The sequence below is a fragment of the Typopeltis vanoorti genome, chromosome 6 (assembly GCF_054136105.1).
Source record: "Typopeltis vanoorti isolate ZY-2024b chromosome 6, IOZ_Tvanoo_1.0, whole genome shotgun sequence".
NCBI lineage: Eukaryota > Metazoa > Arthropoda > Arachnida > Uropygi > Thelyphonidae > Typopeltis > Typopeltis vanoorti.
Window position 1 is genome coordinate 103000621 of NC_143554.1, and position 14471 is coordinate 103015091.

Consider the following 14471-nt stretch of genomic DNA (forward strand, 5'->3'; position numbering starts at 1 on the left):
GCTGGGCAAGAATGTGGTTAGCAAGGGTGTTTAGAGCTAGGTGTTTTACTTGGAGAGTGGTGAATGAGTAGAATAAGCTGCCAGAGTCTGTTGTGGGTGCCATGACTGTGAATGAGTTCAAGGCGAGGTATGATAGATACTGTGTGAATGTCGAATAGTTGTTCTTGACATGATGTTAGGGCATCCCTCGATGAGTCTGTCGACTCCTTGGAGTTGCCCGTAATAATAATAATAATAATACATGTCTGAAAGGATATGTGTTTTATGGGATACTAAGGCAAGTGATGTGAAGCCATTAGCTTCAGCATACAAGTTGCCCAGTATTGAAATTACTTCAGGAGCAAACTTTACCAGGAATATGGTTTCTTGGCATCTTTAATTTTTACTAAGAAATAATCACCTGAAGCAGCATATTATGGAAGATACCAGGGGTTAGAGAATGCTATATCTAGTAACAGCATCAGAGGATTTGTCTATAACTAAGATGGCCACTTTGGTGAGAGTGATCATGTTGTCTTGACATGGGAGATGGCTAAATGTGTGGGATTTTCAGTTGGGAGGAGGGATATATCTGGAATTACAGGGTTAGTATGATGAACTCATAAGATTGCTTTTGAGCATTGCCATAGCATGAGAAACTGCAATGGATGGATGTTGCTAGTGAATGGGAGGTGGTAGAGGAGTGTTTGAGAAAAATAATAGCAAATTGAATATCTAGAGTCAGGAGAATAAATCAAATGGGAGTTAAATGGATGCATAGCATTATTAAGCATGCACATGAGCAGGTACAAAACAAAGGCCAAAAACGTAACCATGACAAGAAAGGCAAAATCAGAGTATGAGAGGAAATTAGCACCGCAGACCAAAGGTAATCCTAAAGAGCTATTTGAAAGAATGAATATGGAAGAATAATTGTGGAGAATGCTAATGGTGGGAGGTAACTGAAACAGAAGAAATAGTTGAATTGCTAAGTGATCATTTTGCAAAAGTATATCACCCAGGAGATATTGCAGAAATAAGAGAGGCAAGGACTGGTGTGGAAACAGAGATAGATAAACTGCAGGCACATAAAATATTACAGAACTTTGATATGAATACAGTGATGGGATTTGATTGTATATCTGCTTGAGTATTATTAGTAGATGATAGGGACTTGGCAATGCCTTTGACCGCATTGTTTAATTTAAGTTTCAGTTCTGGGTTTGTCCCAAGAGGGATGGAAGGGGGGGGGGGATTAGTTCCATTGCATAAAGGAATTCAAGACTGAGCAAATTATCATGCAATCTGCATCTCAGTTGTGGCAGTCAAGAAAAGTTTACTGGAAAAGTCAGTTGAGGGAAAAAATCCAGCAAAAAATCCAGTTGTTGCTGGATAGCAATAGAATATTGCTATCCAGCAACAACTGGATAGCAATAGAATATCAATGGGGGGACAATTTTGTAATAGGTAGATCATGCCTCAGTACCTTACTATTATAATACAGTGAGAGCTGAGCTAGATAAAGGGAACAGGTACACCTATGCTGATGGAATTTGCAAAGGCTTTTGAGAGGATGCTACATGGAATTCTGATAAATAAATTGCAGGAAACAGGGATGAATATGAAGTTGGTGACTTAGATAACAGGGTGGTTGATGGATAGATACCAGATAGTTTATTTAGGCATAGTCTAATAGAAGGCTTGTGATTAGTGGCATGCCAAAGAGCTCAGTACTTGGATCACTACTATTAAATTTGTACATTACTGGATATATGAAATGATTGAGACATAGCATATTGCAAAAGTGACTTAAAACAGTTTATTATACCTCTTTACAGAGGCCTTGCTAAGACCCCCATCTTGATTACTGTGCACAGATCTGGTCATCTGGGTTTCTTGGGGATGAGGAGGAGGAAAGGATCCAAAGATAAGTACACAAGATGTGTCAGGTTAGGACAGGTTAAAGATTTATGTTTCTGCCTATTAATCAGAAATTGGTTGATAAGCAGAAAAGGGGTTTTATGATTGAGACATACAAATTACTGAAAGGTTTTTACAGGACTGATATAGACAAAATTTTTAGAACAGGTCCAGTGGTGAGAGAACTATAATAAATTTAGTTTAATCCTTTATCCAAGTGTACGCAAACGAAGCCTGCGCATGAAGTATCTTCAGGACTGAGACAACTAGTGGTAAAGGTGAACCAACCTCTCATCACTCCTTGTCTTAGTATCTCCCATAATGCAAAGCCATCTACTTGCGGACAGGTATAATGCTACGCATTAAGAGAAGGGCCACTACTCAGGGAGGTTTTGACCTTTATTGAGGTCTCGTGAGTGGGAGCCAGACCCAGAGGTGGAAGTAATGGAGAAGTCATATTTACCTATATGAGTTGCCAAAAGGTCTCTCACCTTATTATTAAATTACTCTGGATTTAGAGAAAGATGTTGGAAGTTTTTTCCCACTTGGTTAGATTATGAGAACTAGGAAGGGGGCAATCATCCTTGGAAATTTCCTGAGTCTATTGGGAGTGCCATGACTGAATGTGCTCAAAACAAAACATGATAGATGCTACAAAACATCAGATAGTTCTAGGCATAATGTTTAGGGCCTTCCTTGATGAGGCTGCAGACTCCATGGAGTTGCCTGTGTCATAATAACAAAATTTTGAAATAAAAAATTATGGTTGGGAAGAGGAGAAAGAGATTAAAAGTTTTATTAAACATTTTAAATACAACATGCTTTACTTTTCATAAGGAGAACTATGTACTGCACAAAATTTTCTTTCTTAACACATACATATAAATCAATCACTTGGCCATCACTGCCGTATACAATCAAGTGTCTGGATTGGCAATTGGTATGAATCATTGCCTATTACAGCTAACCTATAAATAAAATTATATGAACAAATAATACTTATCAATTCAATTCTACATCCAAAACAGTGATTAAAATCTGTATTTGTTAATATTATTACAATTATAACATTGTAACAAATTTATTAAAATTTGTTTACAATAGATATGGAATTACATGGAAATGTGATAAAATTTCAAAATTTCCTATAATAATGATTGCAAAATTTTATACATGGAATACGCATATCCCATTATTTATAATTTCTTTATTGCAAAACATTAAGATGGAAATCTGTAATTTAACAGTCTGACATCCCAACCCAGCCAAATGAAAACACCAAAATGTTAAGCAGACAATCTACAATAATCTCATACAAGCAAAAAATAAATGCTCTGTTTTTTTTTTCATGTGGTTCCCATCCATGAAAGGTTATTATAAACCTATAGTATATTTGCATTGTGGGTGGGGTAAGGATTTTTTTTTTTCCCATTTTTAACAATTTTATATATACTTTTGTATTTTTTTTACATTTATTTTTACGTAGTCCAGTAAACCTGCTCGCGAGACCAAACATGGAATATTGTCAAGCCACTTTAGGCCTCCATAAGCAAAAGGCAGTGGTCTCACACTAGGCAATTAAATTCATTTCCCACCTAAAAGGGTGTAGAGATGCACTCTACATGAATATAACATAAAAAGAAACTTATTCCAGATATATCCCACTGTGGACATCACAAACACAAGATCATGATCACTTCACCCTCTCTTTTAAATCCCACACACACACACAAGAGGTACAAGAATCAATAGCACATCAGTGTTATGTGTACAGTGCAGGGATTCAGAAAGAAAAAATCTATCGACATTTTCCTTGAAGAGCTGGAGGTTGTGGTTGTAGGGAAATACATGAGGGAAGGCTATTCCAGAGGACAGAGGAGAAGCAGGTTCAATGTATTTGCAATTTTACTGAAGGGAAGGCAAGCAGCAGCTACTCTTCTAAAATTTTAACAGGCCCAATAGAAAGTAATAAATGATGTTTGGCGGTTCACAGAAGCAGTGACTATGAAAGTACCTGCCAAAAAAAGGTATCTTCCATCTCTATCTTCCAGATGCACAGCTCAAACAGTGCATCTGGAAGACAGAGGTGAACTGAGTCTGTGAGGGCAGGGTCACCTGGAGCCAAACTGTTCTCCTCTGGACCTTCAGCATCAAGAATTTTTTGGCTGATTTTAGGTGCACCACCCCAAATGTGTGCATAGTATTCTAAGGACAGATGGATTTCTATAAGGTAAATAGTTGAGTGGGCATAAAATAGCATCTGGAACAGAAAAGAATGCCTAGTTTTTAAAGGCTGAGGAAGCTACTGATGTGTTCATGTCAAGAGAGGCTGCAGGTCAGTCCTTTGCAGGTCAAATGTCAGTTCTGGGGGGGGGGATCTGATCTTGTGATGGTGAGGGAAAGTGAGAACTATGTTTTGGCAACATTGAAGGTGACCACGTTATCTTTGCCCCATAAGGATAGTACTGGAGATCAATGTTTAAGGCATTAGTTGCAGATGATCTTGAAGCTTCAGATGTCTGAGAACCAACATGATTTCTCGAAAAAGTTAGTTGAATGGAGTGCACTATTGACAGCAGATTATTTGTGTATAGGAGAAAAAGGCTGAAGTGTTCCTGTATTGAGAGCAAAATTCAAAGAGAGGATGCTTCCAAAATGAAACGCAGTGAATGACCAAACAGAAAGCTGCCTATCCAATGATAGGTTTGTAGACTGAAGAAAGGCAGTTTGCTAAGCAAGCCTCAAAGCCAAAACACAATGAAAGCCTTGGAAATGTCAAGAGCAACGGTGCATTTCTCCGAGCTGCTTCATGGCACATATCCAGTGATGACTGATGTTGGTTATGAGAACAGCCATTGATCTAAATTGGTAGAATCCATATTGGTGGTTGCTGATTAAATGATGGCACCTAGGTAGTGGAGAAGTTCAGTTGATAACTTTCTCCATTATTTCGAAAAGGAATGAGATGATAAACATTGGATAGTAGGTAGTTGGATGGAACACTTTTACTTCCCATTTCTTGAATAGGTTGGATATATACTTGCTTCCATGTGTTGGGATAAGTGCTGGCTGAAAACTGAAAACAATAAAGCCCAGGTGTTAGCTCTTGAGCACAATGTTTGAATATAAGTGGAGAAATGACATTGGGACTAGAAGACTTTATTGTTCAATTTATTTATTATTTTTCTTATATCTTTTCGCCAAAAACCACAGGAGGCATATGGTGCTCAGTTACTGGCATGGAAGAATGTAATTTGCCTTTGTCTTCTATGCAGGAGTTAAAGGGTAATAATGCCAGGAGGTCAGCTATATCTTTGGATGCTGTTGCATTGGTATTATCTGGATGAGAAAGGTGAAAGCACAGATCAGCAGAAGTAGTGGCTGATGACTTTTGCAAGGAGCAGTAAACACAGCTTCCACTGGAACAGAAAGCAAGTTTTCTGCTGTTGGTCTTTATCCAGTTTGAACTGGTGATGGTTATTTTACATTATTTTATATATTTTATATTATTTATATGTTATATTATTTTATATTGTGTGTGCCTCAGCATAGGCTGAATATTAAGCTGGTTTTTTTTTTTTTTTTTTTTTCAAATGCTTTCATATACCTTCTGTTGAACTAGGACAAAGAGTCAATAAGAATTTTTTGCACAATGGGAAAAGAAGACCTTCAATGCCAGTGAGGATAATTTCTGTGACTTGCTCAGTGCAGGTGTCTGGATCACAAAAGTCCGACCATGAAAAGGAAGAGTAGAAATCATTATAGAGGTCTGTGTGTTGAGGCTTAAGTGCTGGAGGTTTAATGGAATAATTATTCAAAAAGAATTCATGTTGGAGGTTTAATGGAATAATTATCAGCACTGAGAAAGGATTAAAAATAATTTTAATACTTCCAATATTTCATCTGTCACAGAGACATCTTCATTATAGAGGTCATCTCAACTGATGCTTTGTAGTGCTACATGACAAAACTTGGAGTTTTGAGAAGGGAAGGATTTTGTCTATGTGAGAGGAGACTTGCACAAAACTGTAATCTGAGTTACTAAGTTAAGAGGTGACTAGTTAAAAAGAGATCAAACATATTGGAGCATGGAAGAGATTATTAGGAATTCGAGTAGGCAGATGTACGATTTGCATTAAGTCACAGCTTATAGCAAAATTTCTGCATCCCGTCCAGCTTGATTTGAGTTGTGGATGTTAAGGTCACCTAGGAAGATGACTTCTGATTAATGTTAACATTAAGGTCAAGCTTCATGGATAGGAAAGTGAAAAAGTCAGAATGGTCTTTGTAATTTGTGGAATGGTAAACGCAGCAAATGAATGTTACTGAATGGGACAAAGCAACTTTGAGTTATAGGAGATCAAAAAGTAGGAGATTCCAAATTTGGCATTCTCTGGCAGGCAAAGTCAGCTCACACAAAGGTATCACTCACCCTTTTGAGAAAAAGGAACCATGAAATGTGTGATTTGGGTATCAACAGTAAACTGTGGTTGATGTATACTGCAATATGGGTTTCTGTCAGGAGTGAGAGATCTGGACTAAATGTTTGCAACTGGTAATTTACTCATTTTATGTTGAAGTTTATGCCACAGATGTTTGTAAATTACATGTGAATTTATTTATTTTATTTTTTATTTTAGGGATACTGCTATGTTTTGAATATTGTGCTTGGTTTGATGGGATTAGTTTTCAAGGAAAATTTTATTTTGATCACAGTGACACTGTTATTGTTTCATTTTTAGATAAAAGGAACCAAGTGAAAATCATTACAGCACAGAATTAATCAGCCATCCCTATTGGGACAAACTGAGCCCCCTCATGGGGAATTAAGTTTGCCTGTTCTGGGGGACGAAAAACCTGAGTTCCTGGGTGGAAAAAAAAAAAAAAAAAACTACCTTCATATGAGACTGGCTAATTCACCTTTAATTGAAAGAGACCAGATAAAGGCTCCTCAGCCTCCCCATCTATAAAGAAGTGAAATAAAACTGAATGAGACAATTACAGAGGAATTTCTCAACTGAGGGTCCCAGCTTAAATTTATTTAAGTATAACTGACAAGAGAATGAGAAAAATTGTAGAAGAGAAACTTTGGGAAGAAAAATCTGGGTTAAAGCTACATAGGGTTTACCAAGACTAGATTTTTACTTTAAAGACAAACAGTTGAGGAATCGTGGGAATACAAGTTTTAAAAGGTAGTTTTAAAATACAGAGAATTTATATTGCCTATACTTACGTTATAAGTCAACAGTCAGAATTGAAGGATGGGACAAGAAAATGTTTGATATAAAATAAAATCAGGTACAAGACAAGACAAAATCATGAAAATCTGCAGCCATCTAGAAAACATCAACTGCATTCTCAATGGAAAAACCTATAGAGTAAGTCATACATGTTCATACTTCTGGCACACCTAACACAAGCAATAATTTGTTTAAAGATATCGTAAACTGGTCAATGATACCAAGAAGCATCTCACTTCTAAATATTTGCTAATTTTCAAAATTTATAGAGCCTTGAAGATCAGCACATAGCAAATGCCAGATTTTGCCCATCCTTCTCTCTAAATATATTATAGCTGGTAGTCCACTTATAAGCAAGACAGACACCTGTGCAAAGACATTGCACACTTAATTGAAATTAACTAAAAATATTGTAATAAAACCTCTAACAAGCAAGTCTAGAAATCAACCTATGCACCAATTTAATTCAAACAGAAACAACAGGACTATTATAAGAACTATTTATGGTGGATTCTGTGACATTATCTCAGCAATACATCAACAACATATTGTTCCAATTCCAAGACAAATTCTTTGGAAAAAAAAAAAAAGGACTACCATTTAATTAGTCACAATCTCCACTTTCAGTTAAACTGTTTATGGAATTCACTTGAAAACTAAGCTCTTAAGGACTATGAATTATAATCTAAACTTTGGCAATACTACATGGATGATGTATTTATTGTATAGCCTGGCTCAGCCAAATAATTACAGGATTCTTGTCAATGATCTTAACATTCATTCCTGCATAAAATTCAGTGAATTAGAAAACAGCAGATTCCTAACATCGTTATGCTCTCCTGAAAGTCACGAAACAAACTTAACTATTTAATCTGCAGAAAACCAATGCACACAGGAAGATACCTGTGTGTAATGTCACACCATCATCTCTCACAAAAAAATATAGATAGGACATAACATTTCCAGAAGTACAGAGAAAAGAAGCTAAGAAATCAAGATATCTCAGTGTTAAGTAACAGAATGGGAGAGGAAAGATTAGCAAAACAAGTGTTCTCTGCCAGGTTGGCAGGAAAAAGACTCAGAGGAAGATCAAGATATATGTGGATTGATACAGTAAAAAGTGCCTTGGAAGATAGAAATATAAGATCTGATAATGTTGGAGTCTTGACAAGTAACAGACTGATTTGGAGGAAAATTGTAGATAGGAAGTTAGTAATGATGTAAATTTTTCATGTAGTACTACCATATCCTATACACCCCTTGAAGATATGTATCAGGAATTTGATGATGATGTGTCAAGAGCATCTTCAGTATGACATTCAAATGAAATAAGAAGAATAGAAGCCTGAGATTCAACGATGAAAATGTGTGAATCTACTCAGAGGGATTCCAATTTAAGCATGCGCACTACTGTTTTTTTGAATTCCTGTTGTTGTTCAATAGTTCCGATGATGTCTTATGATACATAAGACAAAATATTTACATAATTAAAAAAAAAAGTTATTTACTGTGGCAAACATGTTATTCTATAGTAACTGAAGGTGGGTTAGCCAATTCCATACATTAATAGCAGGATTTTTACCACCCAGACACTCTGGTTTTTTTATCCCACTAAGAGAACATGCAATTTACTGAGACAAAATACTACTGGTAGATGGAATTGTGTGCAGTTAGAGGATTGAGAAGTAGAGACAGTGAGTTATGTTTAATGAAGTTGAGCAACCTCCTACAATGAGTTCTTGGAGGTGTCAAATAATAATGGTAATAAGAAAAATAATTACATCTTCTAGTTTTTGTTTTGCTGACATCTCTCTTTTGAGTAGTGCCCTATCATAATGAAAGGCATTCATGTTTGAAATCTCTCTCATAAAGGCTTCTGCTTTGTTAAATTTATTACATTGAGATAAAATATTTTATGGCATTTTAAGTTGCTTTACAACATTAAATCATTAATGGAAGGGAGACTAAGAGATTAAATAATGCCAAGTATTATTAGTGTATTTTATGAAAAGTCAAATGGAGAACTTTGATAATGAAGCGTTTTTAAAATTAATTAGAAATCACATGCTAAATAATCTGATGAAACTAACTTGTAAAGCACAAAAAAAATAATTCACAGTGTGTTTCACTAGGAAGAGATGTGGGACATCCCAGTTTCTAAAATCAATTGAATTCGATTTTTTTTTTTTTCCACAGTTGATCTCAACTTGCTTTGTATAACAATATATAATAAATAGCTGTATTTGCATATCTGATACCTGGGCACTCTGAATACTACATGCTTTCACTTTAAGTCTTCAGTAACATTTCACTATTACTTTATAGCAAGTCCTTCTTCCTCCCCCTCCCAGGTTGCAAGATATATTCACAGGAAATTAATTTGTTTCTGTTTCCATTCTTACTTTATTTCCAAATCAGCAAAACACTTGCTAAAACTATGCTGATACACCATTTTGTTAGTTAAGTAGTTTCAATATCTACATAGGTTTAGCTTCAACTAATTAGACATGAGACCTCAATAAAGGTCAAAAATTAGACTAGATAGAAAGTCTTATGATGCATAACATAGACATCTAATGCATAATCTGTGCATTATAGGATACACAGCAAGCTAATGTGAAGTCAAATCTTTAAACCTAAGTAGAATAGTATGAAGATATTTCCCATGATTATGCTTGGCCAATAAAGATGGAAACAAGAATTTAATTTTTTTTATACATATAGTAAAACAAAAATGTAACTTAATTCACCAGTACTGTATTTTCATTCTGTAAAAACCATAAGATGAAAAGTAAACCATTTTTACAAGTAAACAGATGCAGTTACGTAGTTATTTTTTTTAACCAGCCAAATACCAAAAGAGCTGCGATTATGAAGTCAACCTGATTCTAAGGACTGAATAACCGAGTCATTCAATCAAGGGCCAAAAAAATTCAAAGATTACTGCAGATGCAAATATGTTTTTAAACATAGTGGCAATGCACAGAGCAATCAACTGTCAAAATAAAATATAAGAATATCAGATTTTTTTTTAGCAAATTAAAAATATATCTTAAACAAATTTCAAGATCCTGAATAATATCTTTACTGCAAGCATTTTTACAAAGCGTGAACTGATACAATAACAAAAATCTTCATGAGTAGAAGAAAGTGTACAAGAAAGCAGAGTGTAAAATCTTAATAAACCAATCACATGACAAAAATATAAAAATTATCCTTAAAAAACTTTAATGAAATATTTTCTTTATATTACAATTTTCTGTTGATGGAATAGAAAAACAAATTTTCTACAAAATTATTAACTTGTTTTGGAATAAATCAGTAAAATGATATCTAAGCTTGCTATACACAGGATCTGAACACTCATCCTATTTTAAATCAATGTTATTACTACTCCATTTAGCTTTATTTATTTAAAATTTCATTTAAATTATTGAACTATTCAACTGAGTTTATTTAATACATAAATGAATAAATTTGGTTGTTGATGCACTGATACAGAATAGAGTGAATAAAAAAAAAATAATAATGACAAACAGCTTCCTCAATTCAGTGTCATTAAATGTCAAAATGAGAAAAAAAAAATTAAATATATTACCTCAGCAATAAACACAATTATTACGCTATCAGTCCTTTCTTCGGGAGTCATATTTTCTATCAAATTCTGAAGAGTTGACATTAAATAACTCTGAACTTCTCTTTTTACTGTAGGAATTCCAAGGACCATGGTAACTATAATTATGTATAATTACACTAGCGTTATCAACAAAAAAAAAAAAGACGTAATAATTTTCATAAATTAAAACACACACACAGTAGATAAAATCAAGCATACTTGTTCTAAAAAATAAACGACAAAATGCATTCTTATACAAACCTTATACAAAAAAAGAGGCACATAAAATTTAAAAAATGAAATAAATCACAAAACATTCTGCATCTAGATTATTTTGTAATTTATACATAGAATAGAGATCTGCTCAAATGCTAGTCCACAATCACTAGAAGTGTCATTAATCACACTACTCACTTCTAGAATATATTTTTCTTTTTTTTAGTGTAAGTTTTAAGATATTGATTAATTACATTTCTTTACATCTGAATGATTTATCATTTCTTGTCTGAAAAAAAATTTGCTGAGCCTCCATAGTTCAATCAGTAATGAGGATGCCAACTGATTAGAAAGATCTGAATTCCTATCCAAAACTGAAAGAACTTTTTAACTGAAGATGAGTTGGCTTATGTCACACAGAAAGGGTGGTAGAGTTTTCCTCCCAGAAATGACTGTTTTTCATCCTGAAAGATAGACAAACAAACTGAACAGAGAGAGAGAAAATTGGTTGGCCAAGTGGTTAGCATATCCACTAACAGGCTGTGTTTTAATTCTGCCATGGACATGGAGGACACCAATCCACTTACTGGAGGTCTGAAGTGGCTTGAAAAAGTTCCATGTTTCTTCTCTAGAGCAGTGTCTTCAGACTATGTAAAAAATTAATAAAAATAGAATGGTATGAATGTACTGTGGGTTTGTAACTTTTTGTGAGAAGGAATTACATAAAAAAAATAAAATAAAATAATAAGTAGATTTCTATGAAACCAAGTTACTCTGCCATCACAGGCCATTAAGCATAATATATCAAGGAGGAAGATGAAATACCTAAAAATCATTATTATTTTAACTTTAAATAATAAAAACAATCAAACTTCTGATATGTACCTCAGGCACTTTTTACTGTATCAATCCATAGATCGTAGTCTTCTTCTGAATCTTTTTCCTGCCACCCTGATAAAAACTTGTTTTGCTGACATTTCCTCTCCCATTCTGTTTAAATTACCATACCATCTGAAATCAGCTGTGCTCACACACTGTTAGCATTCAGGAGTGTGTAAGCACACTCCTGAATGCTAACAGTGAAAAATTGCCTCCTAATATCTTTGTTGCTAAAGCCACATGTTTATTCCCCTAATCTTTCCAAGAACACTCATATTTGTGGTCTTCAGTGTTTGACGCAATGTTTTATTTCTAATACACCTCTGAGATCTGAAAGTTAAAACTGGCTTGAAAAGAAAACTGAAAAGCATTTATTTTGACTGACTTCTCTTATTCCAAATAAATTATTAAGTTGATAGATCTGGCATGAGATGTTAAAAAAGATATTATGGAACCAATCATATTTTATAGCCAAATATGAAAAGAAACTGCTTTAAAATTTACCTCAGTGATGATAATATGGATGATACATCATACTCATGAAACTTTGAACCTGGCTCAATTTGATTACGTACCTACTGACAATTCAGTTATTATAAGGGGGACTGAAAAGTAATCAATTATTTTTAATAGGTCATTTTTAGGAGATTGTTTTTTCTTAAATAATACATAAATTATTAAATTTCATTTTTATTTAAATATTAGCATTACTTTTCTATTTAAAAAATCTTTTTTTTTTTTAATTTTAAATTATTTTTTTTTAATATGGCGGACTTTAAAGTTGAAGAGCACCATTTACGTCATTGTGTGCTGTTTTTGTTTCACCAAGGAAGAATGCTACCGAGGCTACCAAAATCATTTGCTCAACTTATGGAGACGTATTGAAGGTTAACAAAAGTCAGCGATGGTTTAGGAGATTTGCAGAAAATAATTTTGATCTCTCTGATCGTCCTCAATCTGGAAGACCTTTTACTCTAGATGACAATGCTCTTAAGACTCTCGTTGAATCAGATCCAAGACAAACCATACAAGAAAACTTAATTCATCATGGTCAACTGTCCAAAAGCACTTACATAAGAGTGGCAAGGTTTTTAAACAGGGTGTATGGGTACCGCACGAATTGTAAGAAAACGATAAAGCACAGAGATGGGCGATTTGCAATTCATTGTTGACCAGACAACAAAATGACCCCTTTTTGGAACGAGTCGTAACTGGTGACGAAAAATGGGTGCTGTATAAGAATAATAAACGCAAAAAACAATGGCTTTCTCCAAATCAAACTCCAATTCCAAAACCTAAAGATGGACTTCATCCACAAAGGTTCTGTTGTGCATTTGGTGGGATATTCATGGAATTATTCATTACGAACTCATGGAACAAGGTAAGACTATCACAGCAACCATCTACTGTGAACAATTAGAGTGACTACATCAAGCATTATTAATCAAACGTCCTACGCTTGTCAATCAAAAAGGGGTAATTTTGCAGCAAGATAATGCAAAACCACATTCTGCAAGAATGACTCAAAAAAAATTTAAGCAGTTAGGATGGGAACTTCTACCACATCCTCCATATTCGCCCGATACTGCCCCTAGTGACTATCACTTATTCAGGTCCTTAGAACACAGCATAAGAAATAAAACCTTCCATTCGCAAGATGATGTCCAAAGGAATTTGATAGCATTTTTTGCCTCCAAAGAAAAAACTTTTTTCAAAAAAGGAATTCTAAACTTAGTAAATCGTTGGAATAAGGTTATAATTAATGATGGTGATTATAGAATTGAATAATGTTAATTTGTTCTTAAATAAAATTTATATTAAAAATGTAGTTCAAAAAAATTTCATTTCCACATTTCAAGCTTTTGATGGCTTTTTCTACTTCAAATATGGATTTGTATTCTTCACTGAATGCCTGTTGAGTGTTTTTTTACCACTGTGCTCTCCCCCTGCTTGTTTCATTTAGCAATTTTTCGAACTAATTACTCCATACATCAAGGATATCTTTTCCTCCTGTTTTCATGTGACCTTTATCATCTCTAACTCTTTTAGAGCACTCTTACCTCCATTTCTAAGCTTCTTCAACAACCTCCAGAATATCCAGAATATCTTCAAACCTTCTTGATATTTATTTTCTATGTTCTTGCCAACGTCCTCCCATGAGTTTTGTTTAGCTAGTTTTACACAGTGTTTCGCTTTCTTACATTTGTCTCTGTATTCTCTAAGAGCACAAGCTGACTTATTTGCCAGGAACATTTGATATGCTTTCTTCTTTTCCTTCACTGCCTCTAACTTCTTGTGTCCACCATGCAGTTCTGATTTTTCTATCCTTGCAGACAACCTCACCACATGCCTCTCTGGCTGGATCAATCAGGGTTTTCTTCAAAGCTTGCCACTGAATCTCCAAGGTTTGGTTTCTGTTCTCAAACTCTTTCATTTTTTCTTCAATAATCTTTGTGTATTTTAGTCTACAGTTCATAAAAGTTTAAAATCTAAGTTTAAAAAAAAAAAAAAAACGTAGTCCAAAGTTTTGAAAAAAATAAAATAAAAATAAATAAATATTAATTTGGTCTTAGGATGACTTCCAAATCTTTGGTAGATTTATACAGCCATACTTGTTAAGG

At 34.3% G+C, this 14471-nt stretch overlaps 1 protein-coding gene across 2 annotated transcripts in view; it reads right to left on the bottom strand.

Annotated features, from left to right (window-relative positions):
- LOC150105765 (alpha-1,3-mannosyl-glycoprotein 4-beta-N-acetylglucosaminyltransferase B-like) overlaps positions 1-14471 on the bottom strand; it is a 305129-nt gene that overhangs the window by 244135 nt on the left and 46523 nt on the right. For both annotated transcript variants that reach the window (XM_090393561.1, XM_090393560.1), the window contains exon 3: positions 10738-10871. In XM_090393561.1, coding sequence (XP_090249687.1) covers positions 10738-10871 — 134 coding nt within the window. The remainder of the gene's footprint in view (positions 1-10737; positions 10872-14471) is intronic.